General features: G+C 40.9%; 1 protein-coding gene across 1 annotated transcript in view; it reads right to left on the minus strand.

The window, feature by feature from the left end:
* The window catches only part of FSHR (follicle stimulating hormone receptor), an 84,146-nt gene that overhangs the window by 42,494 nt on the left and 23,073 nt on the right, over window positions 1-18,579 (minus strand). Inside the window, exon 2 of the mRNA XM_040612319.1 lies at window positions 10,426-10,497. Within this exon, the coding sequence (XP_040468253.1) occupies window positions 10,426-10,497 (72 nt within the window). The remainder of the gene's footprint in view (window positions 1-10,425; window positions 10,498-18,579) is intronic.

The following is an 18,579-nucleotide window of genomic DNA, read 5'->3' on the forward strand; positions in this document are numbered from 1 at the left end:
TGACAAAGGGATTAGACACGTCTAATGAGCACTTTCACTTCATAAATACATTAGAAACAATAAACATTTCCAGATAAAGATGTAAATCGTGCTCTTGAGCAGGCAAGCAAGACAAAAGTAAATGATGCTTCTAAATAACAAAGACTAGTTTAATTCAGTCCTTATGTGAAATTCTGCATCATTCCTTGCTTTAGTGGAGATATTTCACAGCACAAAGAGAGGCCATTCCAGGAGTTTGCGCTGAGCAGCCCGTAATTAATTAGGTGCACTTCTCTTCCTCAGAGGAGCAGGCACCCTATGAGATGGACAAAACATATTGTCCATCTGGATGAGCTATCCCGCAATTGTTCCAGAAACGTTCCCTTGACCATCCTCCTTCAGGATTTGGCAACAGTGGCTCTCAGGGAGGAGGTTCTGAACTGCAAAAGCCACCAGCCTGTCCCTGTCCCTGTCCCCGTCCCCAGCCCCTAATCCTCTGCTGACTGTTCTGGAAAATGCACAGACCCCAACAGTTTTCCAGCGTTCTGCATTTCTCTCACAATCATTTGCAGTTTCCATCTGTGGTGTTGGCTCCCCAAGCATTAAAAATATTTTCTGGCTTAGTATTTGTCTACCATGCTACATCCTAGCAATTTAAATCCTTTCTATGCTACTCTATACATATACACAGATATGCATGTATACAAGTATATATGTACATGTATAGTCTATCATGTGGTAAGTAGTTTAGTCAGAAAAGGTACACTACTATTACTTATTTTTGAAGAATCAAGCACATATATGGAAGTCTTTATCAAAACCAGGTTCCTGCTTGAAAAATCAAAACAAATATTCACACTATTTTGCAAACAAACTGTTCTTGGCTTGGTCACGAAACAAACAATGGGCCCAATGAACCTCTGGTTTTACACCTGGGATGAATTGAAGCTGGCAGTGTCCTTGATAGAAAAATCAAAATGCAGCTCACTAATAACGATAAAATGTTCAGCTGCCTCTCCACTGAGCAAAAGCACCCATCAAACTAATGATTAAATCCACATCAATCATTTGGCATAATAGAAATAAAGACTGCAATGTAATGTTGTCAGAGAGTCAACATCTCCTGCTTAGAAAATAAATGTCTTGACTTCATCTCAACATTTGTTTTCCATAAATGCTGAGGTTTGTATCAGCATTTGTATTGCAATGGGAAACAATCCTTCATTGCAGCATGCCAATTCCACTAATGTGTTTTGGTTGTTGTTTTTCTTTTTTGTTTGTAAAATAAACAGAAAAGCTAGATAAAATTATTATGGGAAGGTGTTTCTGAAATCCTTCTGAAACTGAATTACCATTTCCAATCTGGTGCCAGCCTTCCCCTTTCTAACCAACAATTTTTAGTAGCGGCAACAATAAATATTGAAGAAAATCCCATTTAGAGCAAACTGGGCACAATTTCAAGTAGGTCACAGATTTTGCACTCACTCACTTACTGGTATAGTTAGATATGCACACAAAATTATTAGAAAAAAAATCCTGTAAACCCCTGTTTTCTCATGAAAAAAGAACTTTTCATGATTCATACTTTTTTGCTTGTTTGTTTGTTTTAATAGCAGTACTTTTTAAAGAAAACCTAGAAGCCAGATCTATCTGGAAGGAGATGGCACTATGATGCCTCTTGGGATATACCATCACCCAAATTCCCAGGCTCCCAGCAGCACAGCACCAGGGTGTATTGGGGGACACGGACCCCCACCCGCCTCCGCCAGGTGGAGGAGATGGAGGTGCTGCGTGTTTGAGCTGAACACCCAAGTGAGGTGCAACCGCTGTAATGCTGACCGCATGTCTGAGCTCCCTGAATTAATTTGTTATGCAATTTCACACAAGAATGAAAAGTTCCACTCTTATTTTTTTGTGTAGGAAGAAGCCATTTAATAATAATTCTCTTAAAACTCTTTAAAAAAATGTGTTGATGTAATTCTGCTGACTTGCATTGATTTTGTTTAAATCTTAATTTTTATTTACAGTTCTCTCTTTTCAAGTCAATCCATTTTATCTTAAATTCTACCCAGAGATTTTGGAGTTAATAAGTAATTAATAACTGAAAGAAGAAATTATTTTTTTTTTTTTACAAATTATTTAGGGATATTAGAACTGAATATACTTATTTTATCAAGAAAAATGTAATTATTTAAATCAGAGCAATATTCTGAATGTCAAATGAGAAGAACCAGCTTTTGCCATGTATGAGTTATCAATTACATTTGAAAATGTAAAATGTAATTAAAACCAGCAATTCTGAGATCTCATTTCATTTTCTGATATACATGTGTAAGTCTAATAAACATATCACTCAGCCAGCTTAAGAATTATTTTACTTTTCTTAACAAATACTTATTTTTATACTTACGAAGTCACTTAGACGATCACTGATTCTACTTTGAAAGTACAAGAACCTCATAATAAAATACAACTTGGAAATTCCTTTACTTCAAAACAGAGTGAAGTTCCTGGAAGGAAGAGATGGAAACTGAAGGAATGACATGGTCTGGGGAAAAATATTTGACCCTGCCAGCAGCTGTCTTACATTTCACAACACCGCTTCTGGCCCCTCCTGAAACAAAAAACCCGTCTGAGATGGCCCTCAGATAGCTGGCCAGTAAGCAGGCATCTCTGCCTCTTCAGTATGCATAAAGCACATCCCGCAGGTGAAAAGAAGAGAGGTTATAGTATTAATTCTGCACCACGAGGTGACGATCAGTTCCGAGGTACCTTCCTATGTTTATCAGTAGCAATAATCAGCTTCATGCCCCTGATGCAAGGACCTAAGAAGCTGCCTTGCAAAATGTAGTGACTTGGAGAAAGCAAATTCTCTGTATGAACAACCACAGCACGTGAAACCTGCAGTCCGTCCAGCGCCTTCCCAGAAAACGGTGGAAGAGCATGGCAAGCCTATTGAGAAATATTCTTAACAATTCAAAAAATTTTTGAATAATTCCTAACATCTCATTTGAAGAGTTTTTTCTGATCACTGGGCTGAGACCTTTTTTCAAGAACTGTGCATTTCATCCTCAAACCTCATTTTGAAGGAATGGGGCTACTTCAGAGCCCACATTTAGTTATGCAAAAGAGTTATTTTTATCTAATTTGTTTGTGTAGAGGAAGAACACTGGATCGAAGTTTCCTCTGAAAGAAGAGTGGGAATTCACACAAACATTTGCTCACGTTTCGTCTTTTATGAATTCAGGTAGTCTCAACAGCATGCCACTGGGGAGAGGCATTAAAGCACTTAGCATACATGCAGGCAAGTGGATTTCCCTTTTTTTTTTTTTTCTTCCTTCTTTACCTGTCTTTGAGTCTAGGCAGCTGTAAACCAGGGACCAGAAATTATGTCCAAGGTGATTCTTCCATTAAATACTTCAGTCTCTAATGCTGGCTTCATACCAGTGGGGTTAACAAAGATTCTGCTAACAGTTCCTTACCACAAAACTCAGTCTTGCTCAACAAAGGGAAGTAATGACAAAATGTATTATCTTCTTTTTTTTTCCTTTCTAAATCTTTTTTATCAAAGCAAGCAAGCATCAAAATACCAAACCACACAGAAAGAATTATGGAATACTTCCTTTCTTGTACTCTAACATGTTTCAATTAAAATATGCAAATATTAGCATGATTTTCTGTTGTTTTTTTTTTTTTTCTTTTAATAGAAAGTTAGCAAATGTTGATATGGTCACTATGAATTGATTTTACTTTTCCTAGCTTCTTCTTTCAAGGGTTTTTTACTTTATTTGTAATTTTGTTCCACCCAAGCATTGGGAAAAGATTGAGATCAGGTTATGCATTTACTGAAATATAACAAAGCTGTAATTAAAATTTCTGCTCTTTGACATCAGCAGTGAGTTGCTGACACAGATAATAAATTTCTACTTTACTTTTCTGTAATTGTGCAAGGGATGACAACAATCACTGCGAGCGCACGATCTCTTCCACAGATAAGCTTTGCCAGGGAAAAGCAGAACGGTGGGTGATGATGCAGCAAAACGTTTATAGATTATAATAAAACCCACCTAGTCTTCGCTCACTCCTTGTTATGTTTAGAACACAAGGCATAGCTTCTACTTGCAGGAAATGAATTGAATTAAGAACACACCAGGCTTCCTATGTATTCAGAGCAAACACTACAGCTGGCTGTTCAAGGGGAGATGCGTGTGGAGGTTGCAGAAGGACCAGCTGAGTGATGGCAGTCCTTCGAGGAGAAAATATACCCCAGCTGCTCGTGGCCACACCGCCAGCCCCCGGCACGAGGCACCGCTTTGCCTGTCCGCACCACCAGCGATGTGTCACAGGACCCCGGGAGAACCTCGCACAGCTGTTCGCCTTTCTGATCCCGTTTGTGGGAACCCGCTTCAACAGGCAGAGTGTAGCGATGGGCAAATGAAGACTGACACCCCGGCTACTGCTTGGCTAAAGAAGGTGTACAGCGTGCAGAGCAAAGGATAAGCTTTCTTACATGATTTTGCTGCTGAAGCAGAGGACCGGAATGCAAACAACCCCTCCAGTATCTAAAAAAAGCCAGTTCAAAACCACTGATCACCAGCAGACATGGACAGTCAGCTGGCACGGGGTCACGCGGGGCTTGCAAGTCCACCTGCGGGAGCTGGGAACCCTCCGTGCTCACTGCCCGACCCTGGGCAGCCTTCGGTGCCTGCTCGCTCCTGTAGGATTAGACCTGGCAGACAGAGGGGAAAGCCCCGTATCATAATGGTAGCCGCATTAAAACATTTATTCTTTGAGATGTCAGCCTGCACTTTGAGTTTTTTGCCTGTGCTGGTTACTCACCTTAATGTTTTTGAACTGTAGTGCTCTGCTCCCTGAGAGGAAATGTGTACTTAGACTAACTTAGATGCATTAAGCAGCATACTTATTTTCATACCTTGCCCTTAAGATGCAGAATGTTACACATAACTCCCTATAATGTAAATTAGAATTTAATATCCATGGAGTTGCACCTTCAGAGTATACCCTGGAGCATTCATTATCAAAATATGATTGCTACCTGATTCAGGATATATTTTGGTACACAGAATGCACCACGTCCCCCTTTCACCTTCGGGATATAAATACATATTTTTGTAAACATGCACTATTTAACTTGCATATCACAGCAGATTCTGCAAATCCGTATTTTACTTCTTGGAGCGAAAAAAAAAAAAAAAAGAAAGGAAAGGCAGATTTATCCAAATGATGCAACAAAAGATAGAAAGGAAGTCCTGCTTAGAACCAATTTCCAAATATCTTGGTTACACTGAATCATAACAATTTTCTCAAAATAACTTTAATGATCTTATTTAATCACAGCCTTTCACATACCAAATGAGGCAGCACACAATGCAAGAACAACTGGAGAAGTTGCAAAATACTGACCAGCTTTCCTGGTAGCAGAAGACACAGCCTGCTCGCCCTTAGGTGATTGTGCAGGTTCTGCCTCCCTGCCTTCATTCCCCTCTTTTTGGCCTGTACGCTGCCAGGTATTACAGAATCACGTGCTGGGGCTGAACGAAACCGATTTCAGGAGCACGTGGGATGATGGACATCCCTTAGCTTTTTGCTGGCCTGGGCAGCTTCGATGGCTGCTGCCAAAGAAGGTCTGGATGGTGAATCCACCACTTTACCAGATTGTTAAAACTTGCTAAGTAAAGCAAAAAGTTCCTGCTACGACAAATTGCCCTGGTGAGACTTTTACAATCAAGCCAAGGACTTTGCTCCTTCCCCACTCACAGGAAGAGATGCCTTGATTCAGCAACGTACTTCAGCACGTGCCTCAAAACACTCTACTGGATGCTCTCCGCTATCCTTGGTTTAGATAAAACATAAAAGGTAACTCAGTCTGATCGTATTAAGTCCAAGGAAAGCGTGACCTGCCTTTTAGCCTACAGGGGCAAACAGGAGAGATTATAACATCGTACATCAGGTCAGTTGCTGTGCATGAAATAAGCTGGTGCTCATGTAACTAGGTCACAGACCAGCAGCATTTTTTCATATGAACCATCACTAGATAAACAGTCTTGGCAAAAAAACATAAAAGCTTGAATGCACTGAGTGATTAAGTAAATACAGGAGCAAGGCTTAGGTAGCTGGTGTGTATATTCCCGCTGCCTTCGACAGACAGAAGACTTATTTCCAGGAGTATCAACTCTGGCAGATTTCCTCAACCGTAAAAGTTTTATCTTCCCAGGATTTCCAGAGCTCATCAGGAGTTTAGCTCGTCGAGCTCTGTTAACCATAGCACGGTTCATATTCTTAAACTGTGTCTTTGCCAAAATCTGTTAAAGAAATGCCCTTCTCCTATTACTCCGAAATACAAACTGGGGCCAACAAGGGTGGTTTTTCTCTGGGACATCCTCCAGTTCAAGAAGTACCTTGTCCACATGGCCACATTTACTGGGGATACACACAGGTTGGATTTGAGAGCGAATGAGGAAACAAAGCATTATGATTTAGCTTAAACCCTCCAAAAGAAGAAATAACTGATGATGAGTCGTCCAGGGGATTGTGCCTCAGGATGTGAACGCGTGGCCTCTTTGACTCGCACATGGTATGGCCATCAGACCAAACTTCCCACAAATACGATGCCCAAATCAGGTCTTATTTGACCAACATTCACAACTCTGCTTTGCTGCCTTGTAGTAACAGGAGGAGACTTAGGAAAAAGGAAGACCTGATATTGCTGCAGACTGTCTCTCCTCCAAATTAGGCCCTTTCAGTGCAGGTTGAAGACAGCATAGCAGGTGCAGAGCTTGTTGAATTGATTTTGCCAGGTGTGTGCCTGCATGGGGCCGCTTTTTAATTTAGTAACTGGAGGTTAATTAGTTCTGGGAGTGTAAACAGGTTGGTTAAACAGGAGTCCAGACAAGATACCACGTTCCAGTTGCCTAAGACTTAGGAGCAGACTAAACACGTAGTAAGAATAACTAACCCGCTTCCCTGAACAACTATTTGCTAAATTAACACAAAGCCGGAGCTGTGCAGAAGTTGGAGGGCTGCTAGCAGCAAGCTGGTTAGGCTGTTCCTCAGATCGGTGGGTTTCTGAAATACTTTGCTATAAGAAAATTCAAGTTGCGCCTTTAGCAAGAGAAATCTGAGATAATTAGAGCCTGTTAGCTTATTTCATAACTTTAAACATTTTACCTAAAAAGAAAAGAAGATCCTTCTCCTAGAACATACTTGGGGAAAGTTGTTTCTCTAAATGACAGTCAGCAGAATGGTCATTTGATGTTTTTTCAGTAACTTAAGGAATTTAGGTGGGTGAGAAGATAATGACAAACTAGAGATGGTTCAAATGGACTCTCATTGTTTCAGAAAACTTGAAAACTTTAAAATGGCAGAAGAACTCCAGCGACAATTTTGCCATTTTTCTTTCTTTCTTTTTTTTTTTTTTTTTTAAAATTAAAAAAAATCAGATTGAACCCCAAAGATTATGTCTTGGTAACTAGAACTGGAGCTTCACAAGGGAGAGCAGATCTGGTGCTCCACACTGACATTTCCACGTCACACTGTTTTTTTCCATTGTCTCTGTTCTGAAAGGTCCTTGGACAGTCCAAATGGAAATCAAACGAGATCTTTCCTGGGTACTGTGATGTGATGACTGGGGCCTGACTGCAAGTATCTGGAAGAATTTGACACTTTGTGCCAAAATACATTTGTTCAAAGCTCTCAGCTGTTCAAGTGTTCAGGAAGAAAGTAAAATGCAGACAGAAAGCAGGAACAGTGAAAAATGTCATTGAATGATTTTCCTTTGAAAACCAGAGATTTTTTGGTCACTGTATTCAAAAGCCTTCGTTCACTTTGAATGTAAATACAACAGAATTGAGATTCTCATGGAGGACTCATCTCTGCTTTAACTTGTACTCAACCAGCTCATCCCCAATGGATGATTCTGAAGATCACCACTTCCTTGCAACCTCTGGGCTTTAAAACCTACCCCCTTCTCAGAAACACAGTTAGAAATGATCTAGTAATAAAAATCATGTGTCCAGATATGCTGGACTGCATAAAGCACTTTTTCTTCAGTATCACATTTAGGAAATACTGTCACTCTCTTCATTTTTAGTCTATTTAGTTCTAGGTGGGCACATACACATAATGCATTGAAGTATCTCATTTGTATACATCAGGCTACCCACATTTTACCGTATGGAGGTATCACATTATTAATAGCTGTTTTCCTTAAATAGAATACAGTTTGCTTTAATCTTCCTTTTTGTGCATGATCTTGCAAGAGTAAAAAGGCTTTCATACAAAGGCTATGTTTTTATATGCAAATCCATTATTTGATTACACACTTTTTTGTCCCTACATTATCATGAATATTTCTGATGAATGTTTTATGGGTTAGGTTTAGGATTTGTGAGCTATTTCAAATTTTATCTGTTTGCCATATCATCTGCAAATACCACATCTTTGTTGATGTTGATTGGTCTCATTTACATATTTATCACACTTTTATTTTCAAGGATGTTTTGCTATAAACTGTCTGTCCCCATTTCTCCTCTATGTACTACTAGAACATAGATAACTTTTCCAATTGAGCTCATTTACATGTATAATTTTTTTCATTAACAATAAATCACCACTTAGAGACATCTATTCAATGTGATCACCACCTTCACACATCCCAGACATACAGTTTCTGAGTAATTAAAGAGAACAGAAGTGGTTTACAATGCACTTTGCAACCCACTTCATAGTCCAGGGAGCTCAATGATTTTCCATACGGACTAGGCTGAAAGGAACCCTGCAGGACTGGGATGAAACAAAGGCCATCAAAACTGTTGATGCAGAGCTGATCTTATTCCTAACTGGTAACTTTAGCCTGCCAAAAAATAAGATTTTCTTTTTCTTTTATAAAAAAAAAAAAAAGACCATTTGTAGCAGTGCTTGATGGGCTTATGAGGGTCCACTTGCTCCTGAACAGCAGCTCTTCAGCTCCTGAACAGCAGCTCTTCAGTCTGCATGTTCACTGCTTGTTCTTCATCCATCCACTCTCATCTAGGTTCAAACTCCTTTTCCTTTCCTTGCCGCACCTCCTGCTGTGTTCCCCTTCTTGCTAAATCTCTTACTTATGCAAGAGTAGGAGGCAAGAGGGTAGGAACGTTGCAGAGAAATGCTGACAATCCATTCCTTTTAGTGTTGCCATTACATACACAATCCATTCCTTTCTGCCATTACGCACACAGCACTGAAAAAGGCACTGACTTTAAACCGAATTTCCCCACTCCCACTCAGACTCCTCTTGGGTGAACAGCCTGTTTGTGAGACCCTTCAGGGTGCAAGCACTGGGCATATTTCTCAACAAAATGTTGCGATTTGCTGATATATGAAATAATTCAGAAAAATCATACATGCCCCAGACCAGTTCAGACTGGACAGTAATAGTTATAATTTCTGGTGCTAGCACCTGTTAACCCATAGATTTTTTTGTCACTAAATTATAGTAGGAAATACATTTCCAAGGATTTTTCCTTCTAGTGGTGTAGGGCTGCAATACATCCAAACTAGTATACTAATGAATCTATGATACATCTGTTCATCAAAGGTGCTCATAATTGTATCTCCAGGATTATCACTAAAGTTCACAGAAATTAGGTGCTTACACCCTTTGTGTGCTAAGATTTTCAGACCTATCGCCCATAAGAAACTTCTCTCACACACTCTGCCAGCTGACTCTGAACAGAATCACAAACTCTTTTAGGTTGGAAAAGACCTTTGAGGTCATTGAATCTGACCGTCAGCCTTGCACTGCCAAGTTCACTTCTAAAACACGTCCCGAAGCATCACATCTACGTGTCTTTTAAATACCTCCAGGGACGGTGACTCCATCACCTCCCTGGGCAGCCTGTTCCAATGCTTGGCCGCCTTTTCCATGCAGCAATTTTTCCTAATGGCCAATCTAAACCTTCCCTGGTGCAACCTGAGGCTATTTTCTCTTATCCTATTGCTTGTTACTTAGGAGAAGTGCCCGACTCCCAGCTCGCTACAATCTGCACAAAACAATCCTATATATTCATTAGTGAAAAAAGGATTGGCAGACCTGCTATGGACAGGAGCGCTTTCCTCCATAATATTTCCACTGTTTAATCCCAAAATTCTCAGAATAATCAGTTTCCCATTACCTTCTGCTATGGCATGGTTACTAAATGCAATGACACTCCATGCTGAACCAACCTGTCGACCAAGGACCACCCGCTTGCTGACATAAAAATGTGTTTGTGACAACAGTGTTTTGGGACATGCTGTTAAAAACAAAAATATTCTATTTTTTTAAACAGAAAGATGAAACTAGATGAAGCTCAGGATAGGGGCTTGCTCACAGGTGGTAAAAGGAGCTGCAACCATAAACTGCTGCTTGGAGTGTAATAGCTGTTTCCTAAATATTGACATACATACATTTTCTCTAGGTCACCAAGTCCTGCGAAAGCTCCTTTTGGAATGACTCTCATCTTGGTGAGGACAAATCTCCTGAAAATAGAGAAAATAGGGTGATTATTCACTATTCACAACACAGGCCCTTGTCAGTGTAGGAGAGGCCTTTTATCACAGGTACAAGGACAGTCTCCAGGCTGAGGGCTTTGGCATCTAAATATAGCTGTGATGTTCAAAGCCTTCGTGGGACTCCAGCTGCCTTCCCGGACCACAATTACAGCACAGCGTTAGGCAAACTCCGGAGGTCCTCAGGCAAAAAAGCATCCGTCAGTAGCTGCGGTGTCCCCGTTTGCCTCGGTAAGAAATCCAGACGCGGCCACCGCAGGTTTGCCGGGTGCTGGGCAGGGACAGCATCTTTGTCACCTCGACCTCTTTTGAGAGATGCTTAAGCGCAGGATGAAGCAGCCCTGTTGAGCCAGACCGGGGTGAGTTGCTTACACAAGGCTGTGCGGTGGTACACACGTGCTTATGCAAGATAAGCCTTGACCTGCTGCACAGATAATTGAAGGAGTCAGCTACTATCTCCCGTCAGCACAACTTTAATACCCTTTATTGCTTCTCACAGTCTCTTTTCTAATTAGTTCATAATGTGCCACAAAACCGGGACTTTGGAATTTACGACTTGATCACGTGTGCAGTGAGACAACATTTTAATCATTTTCTAAAGGTCACAGAACATGCTTTGTGAAGAAAAATAATTTAAAATATCATATAAACCTTTCTGTTAACCTGGACTTGTCTCCTTTTATCACAGTAAACAAAGACGACTACAAACCTCTTGATGGCACTCAGCAAATGAAATGTAGCGTTTCCACTACTCCTTGGAGGAATAAGGTGTTGCCTGGTTAATTGTTTTCTTTCACGCATTTAATCGTTCATAGGTAGTGAGTGCAAACAACTGCATATATTAACATGACCTGCTCATCAAGATACATCCTTCACGTGATGTGCTTACAGAATTATAGAATCATCAAATTGTTTAAGTTGGAAAAGACCTTTAAGATCACCGAGTTCAACCGTATGACTAGATGCCAGGCCAAGAAATCATAGCTGAGACATGAGAAACCCCACAGAGATGTTGTAGGGAGAAATATCGTAGGGAGAAAAAAAAATATGTATTTTTTGCTGAGAATAAAAGTCATATTCAAACTCCCAGGTATCAAACGCCAAGCACATAAATAAACAAGAGATCAGATCATATTGGTTACATTGAGCAGTAGTGGTTGAAGAATGAAATTTTCTTTTAAAAAAATAAATTGCGTGTGCTACGTATATGTATACCACCCTGTGATTCAGTTTCTTACTCTATTTTCCCTTGGAAACAGAAAGGAATTGTTTCTGAAGTATTATGGAATTCTTTTTTTCTGTGAGCATGTCTGCCAGACCATCTCTCATTTTTATCATCTCAGAACTGGTTTTGCATGGTTGCTTGGGATCACCCTTCAGCTCATGCCTGCGCTGCCCTACTGTAACGTCTGCAGGAGGGCAGAAATGGGAGCTTAGCCTGGTATGACCTGCTGTGTAGTCCTGCAAATTTTAACACAATACCTCAAAATTAGAGACTTACTTTCTTATTCTTCCCATAAAGTATTCATGCAATCCTCATCTATTTTTTATTTCAGCTGATTAGTTTAGAATTTTCATGGGAAATTATCATGTTTTAATCAAAGTCGTGGGGAAAAAAAGTATTATTCTAATAGAATACCGCTGTGAAGGGTTCCTATTTTTTAATGGTAGGTCTTTAGTAGAATCTACCCCCTCATTATGACTTAACATTTACATAAGGGGAGCAAAGTCGGTGCATGCCTCACTTAGCTCTAGAGATGTCACTGTGATTACACCAGGAGTAAACTTGGCCCCACGCTTTTTTAAACATTGAAATGTATGGTATTCCCAGTCCTGAAAGACGATGAAGTCAATTTGGCATACCGTTATTCTTGTACTGTCATTAATGTAAGTCAGAAAGAGCTTCAACACGCTGTCACACAAGAATCACAGTGTTGAGATCGTTATGCAAATGTTAGAAGGATTAAAGAGCTTCCAGAAAAGCCCTAACCTGGATTAGGCAATTTGTAAAGCCCTACTGAAAACACAGCCGGTGTAATGCATGCAAAGGTACAGCCACGCGCTGGGAGCGCGGCGAGGTACAATGGATCCGTGCAGAACACCCAGCAGGCTTAGTGCTACAAAGCTGAACCGTCAGGAAACTCTTTAACTTTGATCTGCTTTGAAACCCTTCCTAAACTCTCCTTTGTAGAAACACATGCCTAATTTTGGAGCCCTAGAAAGCGGGCTCTGTCGCAAAAGCCACCTATAATATTTTTTATGGCAGTGTTCTAAAATGAATCCTCTCTGCAGGTGCAGTTCATCAGGATGTTTGCAATTTTGTAATGAAACGCTGCCCTATTCCATGCTTTACCACAACAAGAATTTACAGCCTGATCCTGAAACTAATTAAAAGACTGGAACCTCGTTCGTAGGTGAGGTTACCTGTATGAGGAAAACCACAAGTGCTCAGAAGCAAAAAGCAAACCTTGAGTTTCTTTGTCGAATACCCTGCCTTCCTGCTTTAATAAGGTGCCAGAATTCAGGAGCCAAGTGTCTAATGCCCTGGAGCAGTTAAAGTAGAATTGAAGTTTAATGGCTTAAGTCTCACATTCTACTTAAAAAAAAATTAAGGTTAATTGTTTTTACACATCCCTGAGTAGTCTAATAAAGTCAGCCTTAATGGTATAACGGACCCTGAAAATTCACATCAGCTACTTGTTGAATTATCAGCTGTATAATGAATAAGTCTATTATAACTAGCCAAATGCTGTATTGTCGATAAATCTCACCAATTAGGCTCCAACAATCAAACTGTACTTAAATTGAGATACTGGCTGTTCAGTACCAATTCTTTCTGAGGTACATGGAGAAAATAAATGAAAAGCATTTTCTTGGTTTTGTTGCTGGTGTTATTTTAGGGTCAAAGAAATAAATACAGCCCACCTTCATTCAAGCGTGTTTCATGTCAAGACAAGTCAGTAAACAAAAGCATCCTTTAAAAAAAAACTTGTGCTTGATGGAGAGATGTAGTATTTGGTCCTAAAAAAATTCGTTAGCCCTTAGGCACCTGCAGGGAAAGCCGTGGGAAGCGTAAGCAGTCAGTGCATGGCATGGAACTGAAACCCCAGAGCCAGGTGTAAGGTGCAAGAAGGGTTAGAGTGAAGGTTGGGTGATCCAAAAATCTGTGCGCAGAGCTAGCACTCAGAAAACACTAAATTTCATCTCCGGAGCTTTCAGCTCTGCACCAGAGCTGCAGGTGTAGCACCACCCTCCAGAGACATGGGGAGCACCCACTCACAGGAGTTAACTCATGGGAGGGAGGAAAGCATTGCGGTCTCTCAACACAACTCCGGCAGCCTGAGCACGGACACAGGGAACGGGAGTCCTGGCTTCGAGTTGCCCCTCCCCCTGAGAGGGGCCATCTCCCATATTTCATGCCCCAGGAGGATGCTCAGCGGCTGAGGGACCTCTCCCTCTCTAGCCCCGAGGGTTGTACAGCCAGGGCTAGGCTCCTTGTACCACCCAAGAGGACAAGGGGAAACCCAACCCCACCATCCTCTTTACAGGTATTACAGTTAGCACTGGTTTCCCAGGGACAAATGAAAAAAAACCCAAAAATTTTTTACACTTTTTAAAGTCCAAAGTTCGGTGATATTGATGTTATTTGGGCTGCAGTAGGTCCCAGAAGTCCTAGCAAGGACTCCAAAAACTTAACACGTGAGAGAGCAGAAAGGAGCACAGGGAAGGAAAGAAGCCCCAGGTGGTGCCATGGCTGGTTGTCCTGCGTGGTGAGAGGGCAGTGCACGTGGCCGGAGGTAGAAGAACGGCAGTATTAACTATTGCTGTTCCCTACGTACAGAAGTATAACCTAACTTAGATTTAAGCCTGACCCATTGCTCCTACCACACCTGGATATCCAGGAGAGGTTTCTAATCCTGATCGATTTAAAAACGTTTGTTGGAAGTGATTGTTGGTGAGTTTGTTGGTAGGAACTGAGGCTGTCTGCTGCGGTTGTACAATTGCACTTACACTTTATATATCTACATACGTGTTATGAATGTTGTTTACTTAAATATACAATATTGTTTAAAATTTAACAGATTTTTACTTGCTTTTTTCTGACCAGTGTGAACAATTGCTTTCTGTTGAGCAGGAATAGCCTTTTACACCTGGAAGGAGGGGTAAGCTTACAGTCAGGCTACCTTCCTCTGGGCTGAACATGCACAATTCCCACAGGTTTTTCCATTTTTCATTTTTTAAGTGTTTTATAGGCCTCTTTGTTATATCATTTCAGTTTCTCCCATGAATGGGTGTGAGTAAACTCTCCTATTATCAAACTGCTAAAAACCTGCTGCTAATTGAGGCTAGACCTGTCAGGACTAGGGCTGAACTATCTCCTGCTGGTTTGTTTATTTATACAGAGACATCTAAACCTGGTTATTTAAAACAGCAGGGCCTCAATGGATACGAAACCACTGACACAGGTGACTTACGCCACTTTATATCACCATGAAGAGCGAACAACCCAAATACATCTTGTTTCTGCATGGTTGTATCTAGTATAAGAGAAATACAGTGCCAATGTAATCTCAAAGCCTATAGAGGACACGATATAAACAGCAGAAATTAGCAGGTACTGGTAAAATGTTCCTGAATAACCCTCTAACATTTCCAATTATGAAGACATTTTTTGAACTTTTCCAAAAATAGAGGCTTCTGCAGCTGAAGTAGTTCAGCCAGACAGAATACAAGACATGAGGGGAAAAAAACCCGTCCACAAAATTAATATTCTTCCATCCAGCCTCACATGAATCCAGTGACAGAAATCAGACCGATCTCATCACGACAGGATGGAGGGCTGGATGTCATTGTTCAGGTATCTGGTGACAAAGGTATGAGTGATTAAAGAGACTTGGTAAATTACAACGTAAGGGAAGCAGAACCATACGAGTTATTTCTGCTAAATGTCTCTGGAAAAAATACATAGTAAACATGAAGTATGCACATTAAGTAAATCCATGTAATACAGTGTGCTTGTGAGATTGGCCATTTATGTACAAAATTATACATTTTGCATATTTATCAAATGAGTTCTCAGATCCTAGTCCCACAAGCTTTTTCTTGAACAATTATGGAGATGCTCTTTGGCATAAATTCTCCACCAGAACTTACTCCTGCACTGCACTGGTGCCTCCTCCTCCCAGCTCCCTTCCTCAGCAAATGCCCCCACCACTGGCAATAACCTTATACAACAAAGGACTGCACTGATTATCAGAAATTAGACTAGTTAATATATATATATTCTGCTTCATAAAGCATGGCTGCATTTATGTCTTTCAAACCCCTCTTTTAAAACCCTTTTCTCAGATCTACTTAAGTCACAGTTAATCAGAAAGTATGTGCATTGTGGAATTATCTTCCCTGACTGATGTAAATTGCAAATTCATGACGTTAAAATGAACTGTATCAAGCAGTTACTATAAACTTAAGGACTAAAGGAAAATAAAATAAAAAGCCAAAAAGATTCAGTGACCATAATGCTAAATCACCAAATTTGGTTCCAAAGAAGTAAATGTGATAGGATTTTGAAGAACACTTTACTTTAATCTCTCAGCTAATAGACTGATGTTATCACCTTCTAATCCTCTGCAGCAATGTGTATTTTGTCAAACAAAGATTTACAGTGAAATCTAATTTACTCTCTGTAATTTTTTTGTTTTGTTTTGTTGTTTCTTTGGTTTTGCTTCTTGCATTGGGGATGTGCTGGAGGTTCCAGCACAAGCGACAGAGGAGTCTTTGCTTTACATCAGGAGAAGACAAAAGGATGCCATGACCTATTCAGTACATGCTTGATTAAATGCAAAAATCATCAGAACCTTGCCCCCGTTGTTATTTTTTCTTCCCCCCCCGCCCCATTTTCTCTTGATTAGTCAATGCAACAGTGAAGGACTATGGTGCTTTTATGCTGTAACAAGAGACCAAGAAATACTGCAGACTTTGTCCCAGGTGGTGCAAATCAATCTGGCTGTGTCGTTTTTGCCCTGATTCTCACTGGAATGAATCATGAGATTCCTTTGAGCTAAATGTTATTTACTTTAAATTTATAGAGAACATTTGCAAGCCCCTAGCTCCTTGAAATGTGTTCACGTTGCCATACGACCTCACTATTACTAGGGTCTGGTTCTAGTAAACACCTCACTACGAAGGGGCATGTGTAAGATATACATGAACATGAAAGTATTTTTCCTAACCAGCTGCCTAGGTGGAAGATCTCTGTAATCTATTAAGCAGTTTGTAGCTGCTTTCAGACATAGCTATGGTTTCCTCGTCCTAACAGCAGGCGGAGAGGAGTCCAAAACTCATAAAGTGGATGCTAAAAAAACATCAGGCTTCAAAACCCATCAAGCTAAATGCCAAAAGATTGGTTTAATTTGCTTTCTGGTTTTAAAGTCTTTAGAGCGCATTCATATCATGCTGCAAAGCTATTTTCAACACTCACGAGGCTTTAATTTAAAAACAGAGAAAGATTTATGTTAGTTGCTTCAATTCCAGGAGGTATCGAGGTAGGGCCTTCGTAAGGCTGACAGGATCATGAGGAACGGCGCTGGCAGGGACAAAACACCGCTCCCACCACTCTGCTGGCTCACCTTTTCAGGGAGCCACGCCATCACCTTAAGGGAAAAGCAAAGCCAAGCAGAATATTTTTCTAATAATGACTATTCATGTAACTACAGATTAATTTCAAATAGGGGACCCTCATGGCACAGGCAGGCTCGAACAACGGAGGAAGAGCTTTGCAATTCATTTTTCCAACCGAGGCGTGATCCACGCATTCGAGAGTGTGCGAGCGCCTACTTTACACACATGTAAATTGACTTACAAGAGAGAGACCGTAATCCCTTGCTAATATGCACAATCTGGCTCGAAGCATCTAATCACTGCATTCACCTAATGTGCTTAAATCAGCTGCTCATCCCCTTCAGATGCTTGTGAAAGGACAAGTTATCTAGGCTGTGCAGCTGGTTCTTTTTTTTCAGTGGGATAATATAAGCAGGTAAAGGTGAGTATTCCAAGGAAAAATTAGGTAATGTACATTTTACAGAGCAGACAGAAACCAAAGATCCCCTCCTGAATTTCAGGCTGGACTGGGCCTGGTGAAGGTAGATTTAATTTTCTTCATGGCAGCTCATACGGTGCTGTGGTTTGGATTTTTGATCAAAACTGTACTGATAACACACTAATCCAGCTTTCACCGAACAGCACTTGCCCAGCACCGATGCAGCCTTTGTTTTTCCCTTTGCCCCCTGCAATGAATAGCCTGGGGGGGGATGGGGGGGTGTGGGCCACAGGCTTGGGGGCACACAACCGGGCAGGTGAGCTGAACTGACCGGGGGGGATGTTCCATACCGTATATATAACGGCATGCTCAGCGATGCAAGGGGAAATCATTCCTCTACCTGACTGAAAAATGTGGGGTACACCTGGGAGGATGCACAGCCTCCTTTCAGGTGTGCTGCTTGGGGACTTCTTCGGGTGATGTAAGGGGCATCTGAGAAAGAAAATATTGTGCCATGTGCGCTATTAAACGAAGCGTGTACAGACAAAGTAAACACAATTAGAACCATGATGATCAAGTTATTAGCAATGCCCCTCTGCTTTGCAGGTCTGAATCTAAAAGGCAATATGTGCAGTAGCTTGCAAAAAATCCTTACCAGTGGTCTCCCTTAAAATTCAATTTCTTTTTTTTTTTTCCCGAATTAAGATTAAAAGAATAATGAACAGTACTGATGGCATTCCTATTCTAAATGTAGTGAATACTTGCTCAGCGTAATAATAATGCCACCCAGCCACCATAAAGAGCTGAAGGAAAGCATTTTAAGATCACACAGCTGATGTCCTGCTGGCATTTTGCTTGCCGAGTGCCCACAATACCCTAACAGGGGGAACAAAATGCCCATTTCCCCAGAAGAGCCATGCTGCCGCTCGCACAAGCACACAGCAAAGTTGCTGTGGGATTTGTTTTTCTCCCAGGACCTCGCTTAGGTCAGCTAATAAGTTGCACACAGTGCC

The sequence above is a fragment of the Falco naumanni genome, chromosome 12, assembly GCF_017639655.2.
Source record: "Falco naumanni isolate bFalNau1 chromosome 12, bFalNau1.pat, whole genome shotgun sequence".
Classification (NCBI taxonomy): Eukaryota; Metazoa; Chordata; class Aves; order Falconiformes; family Falconidae; genus Falco; species Falco naumanni.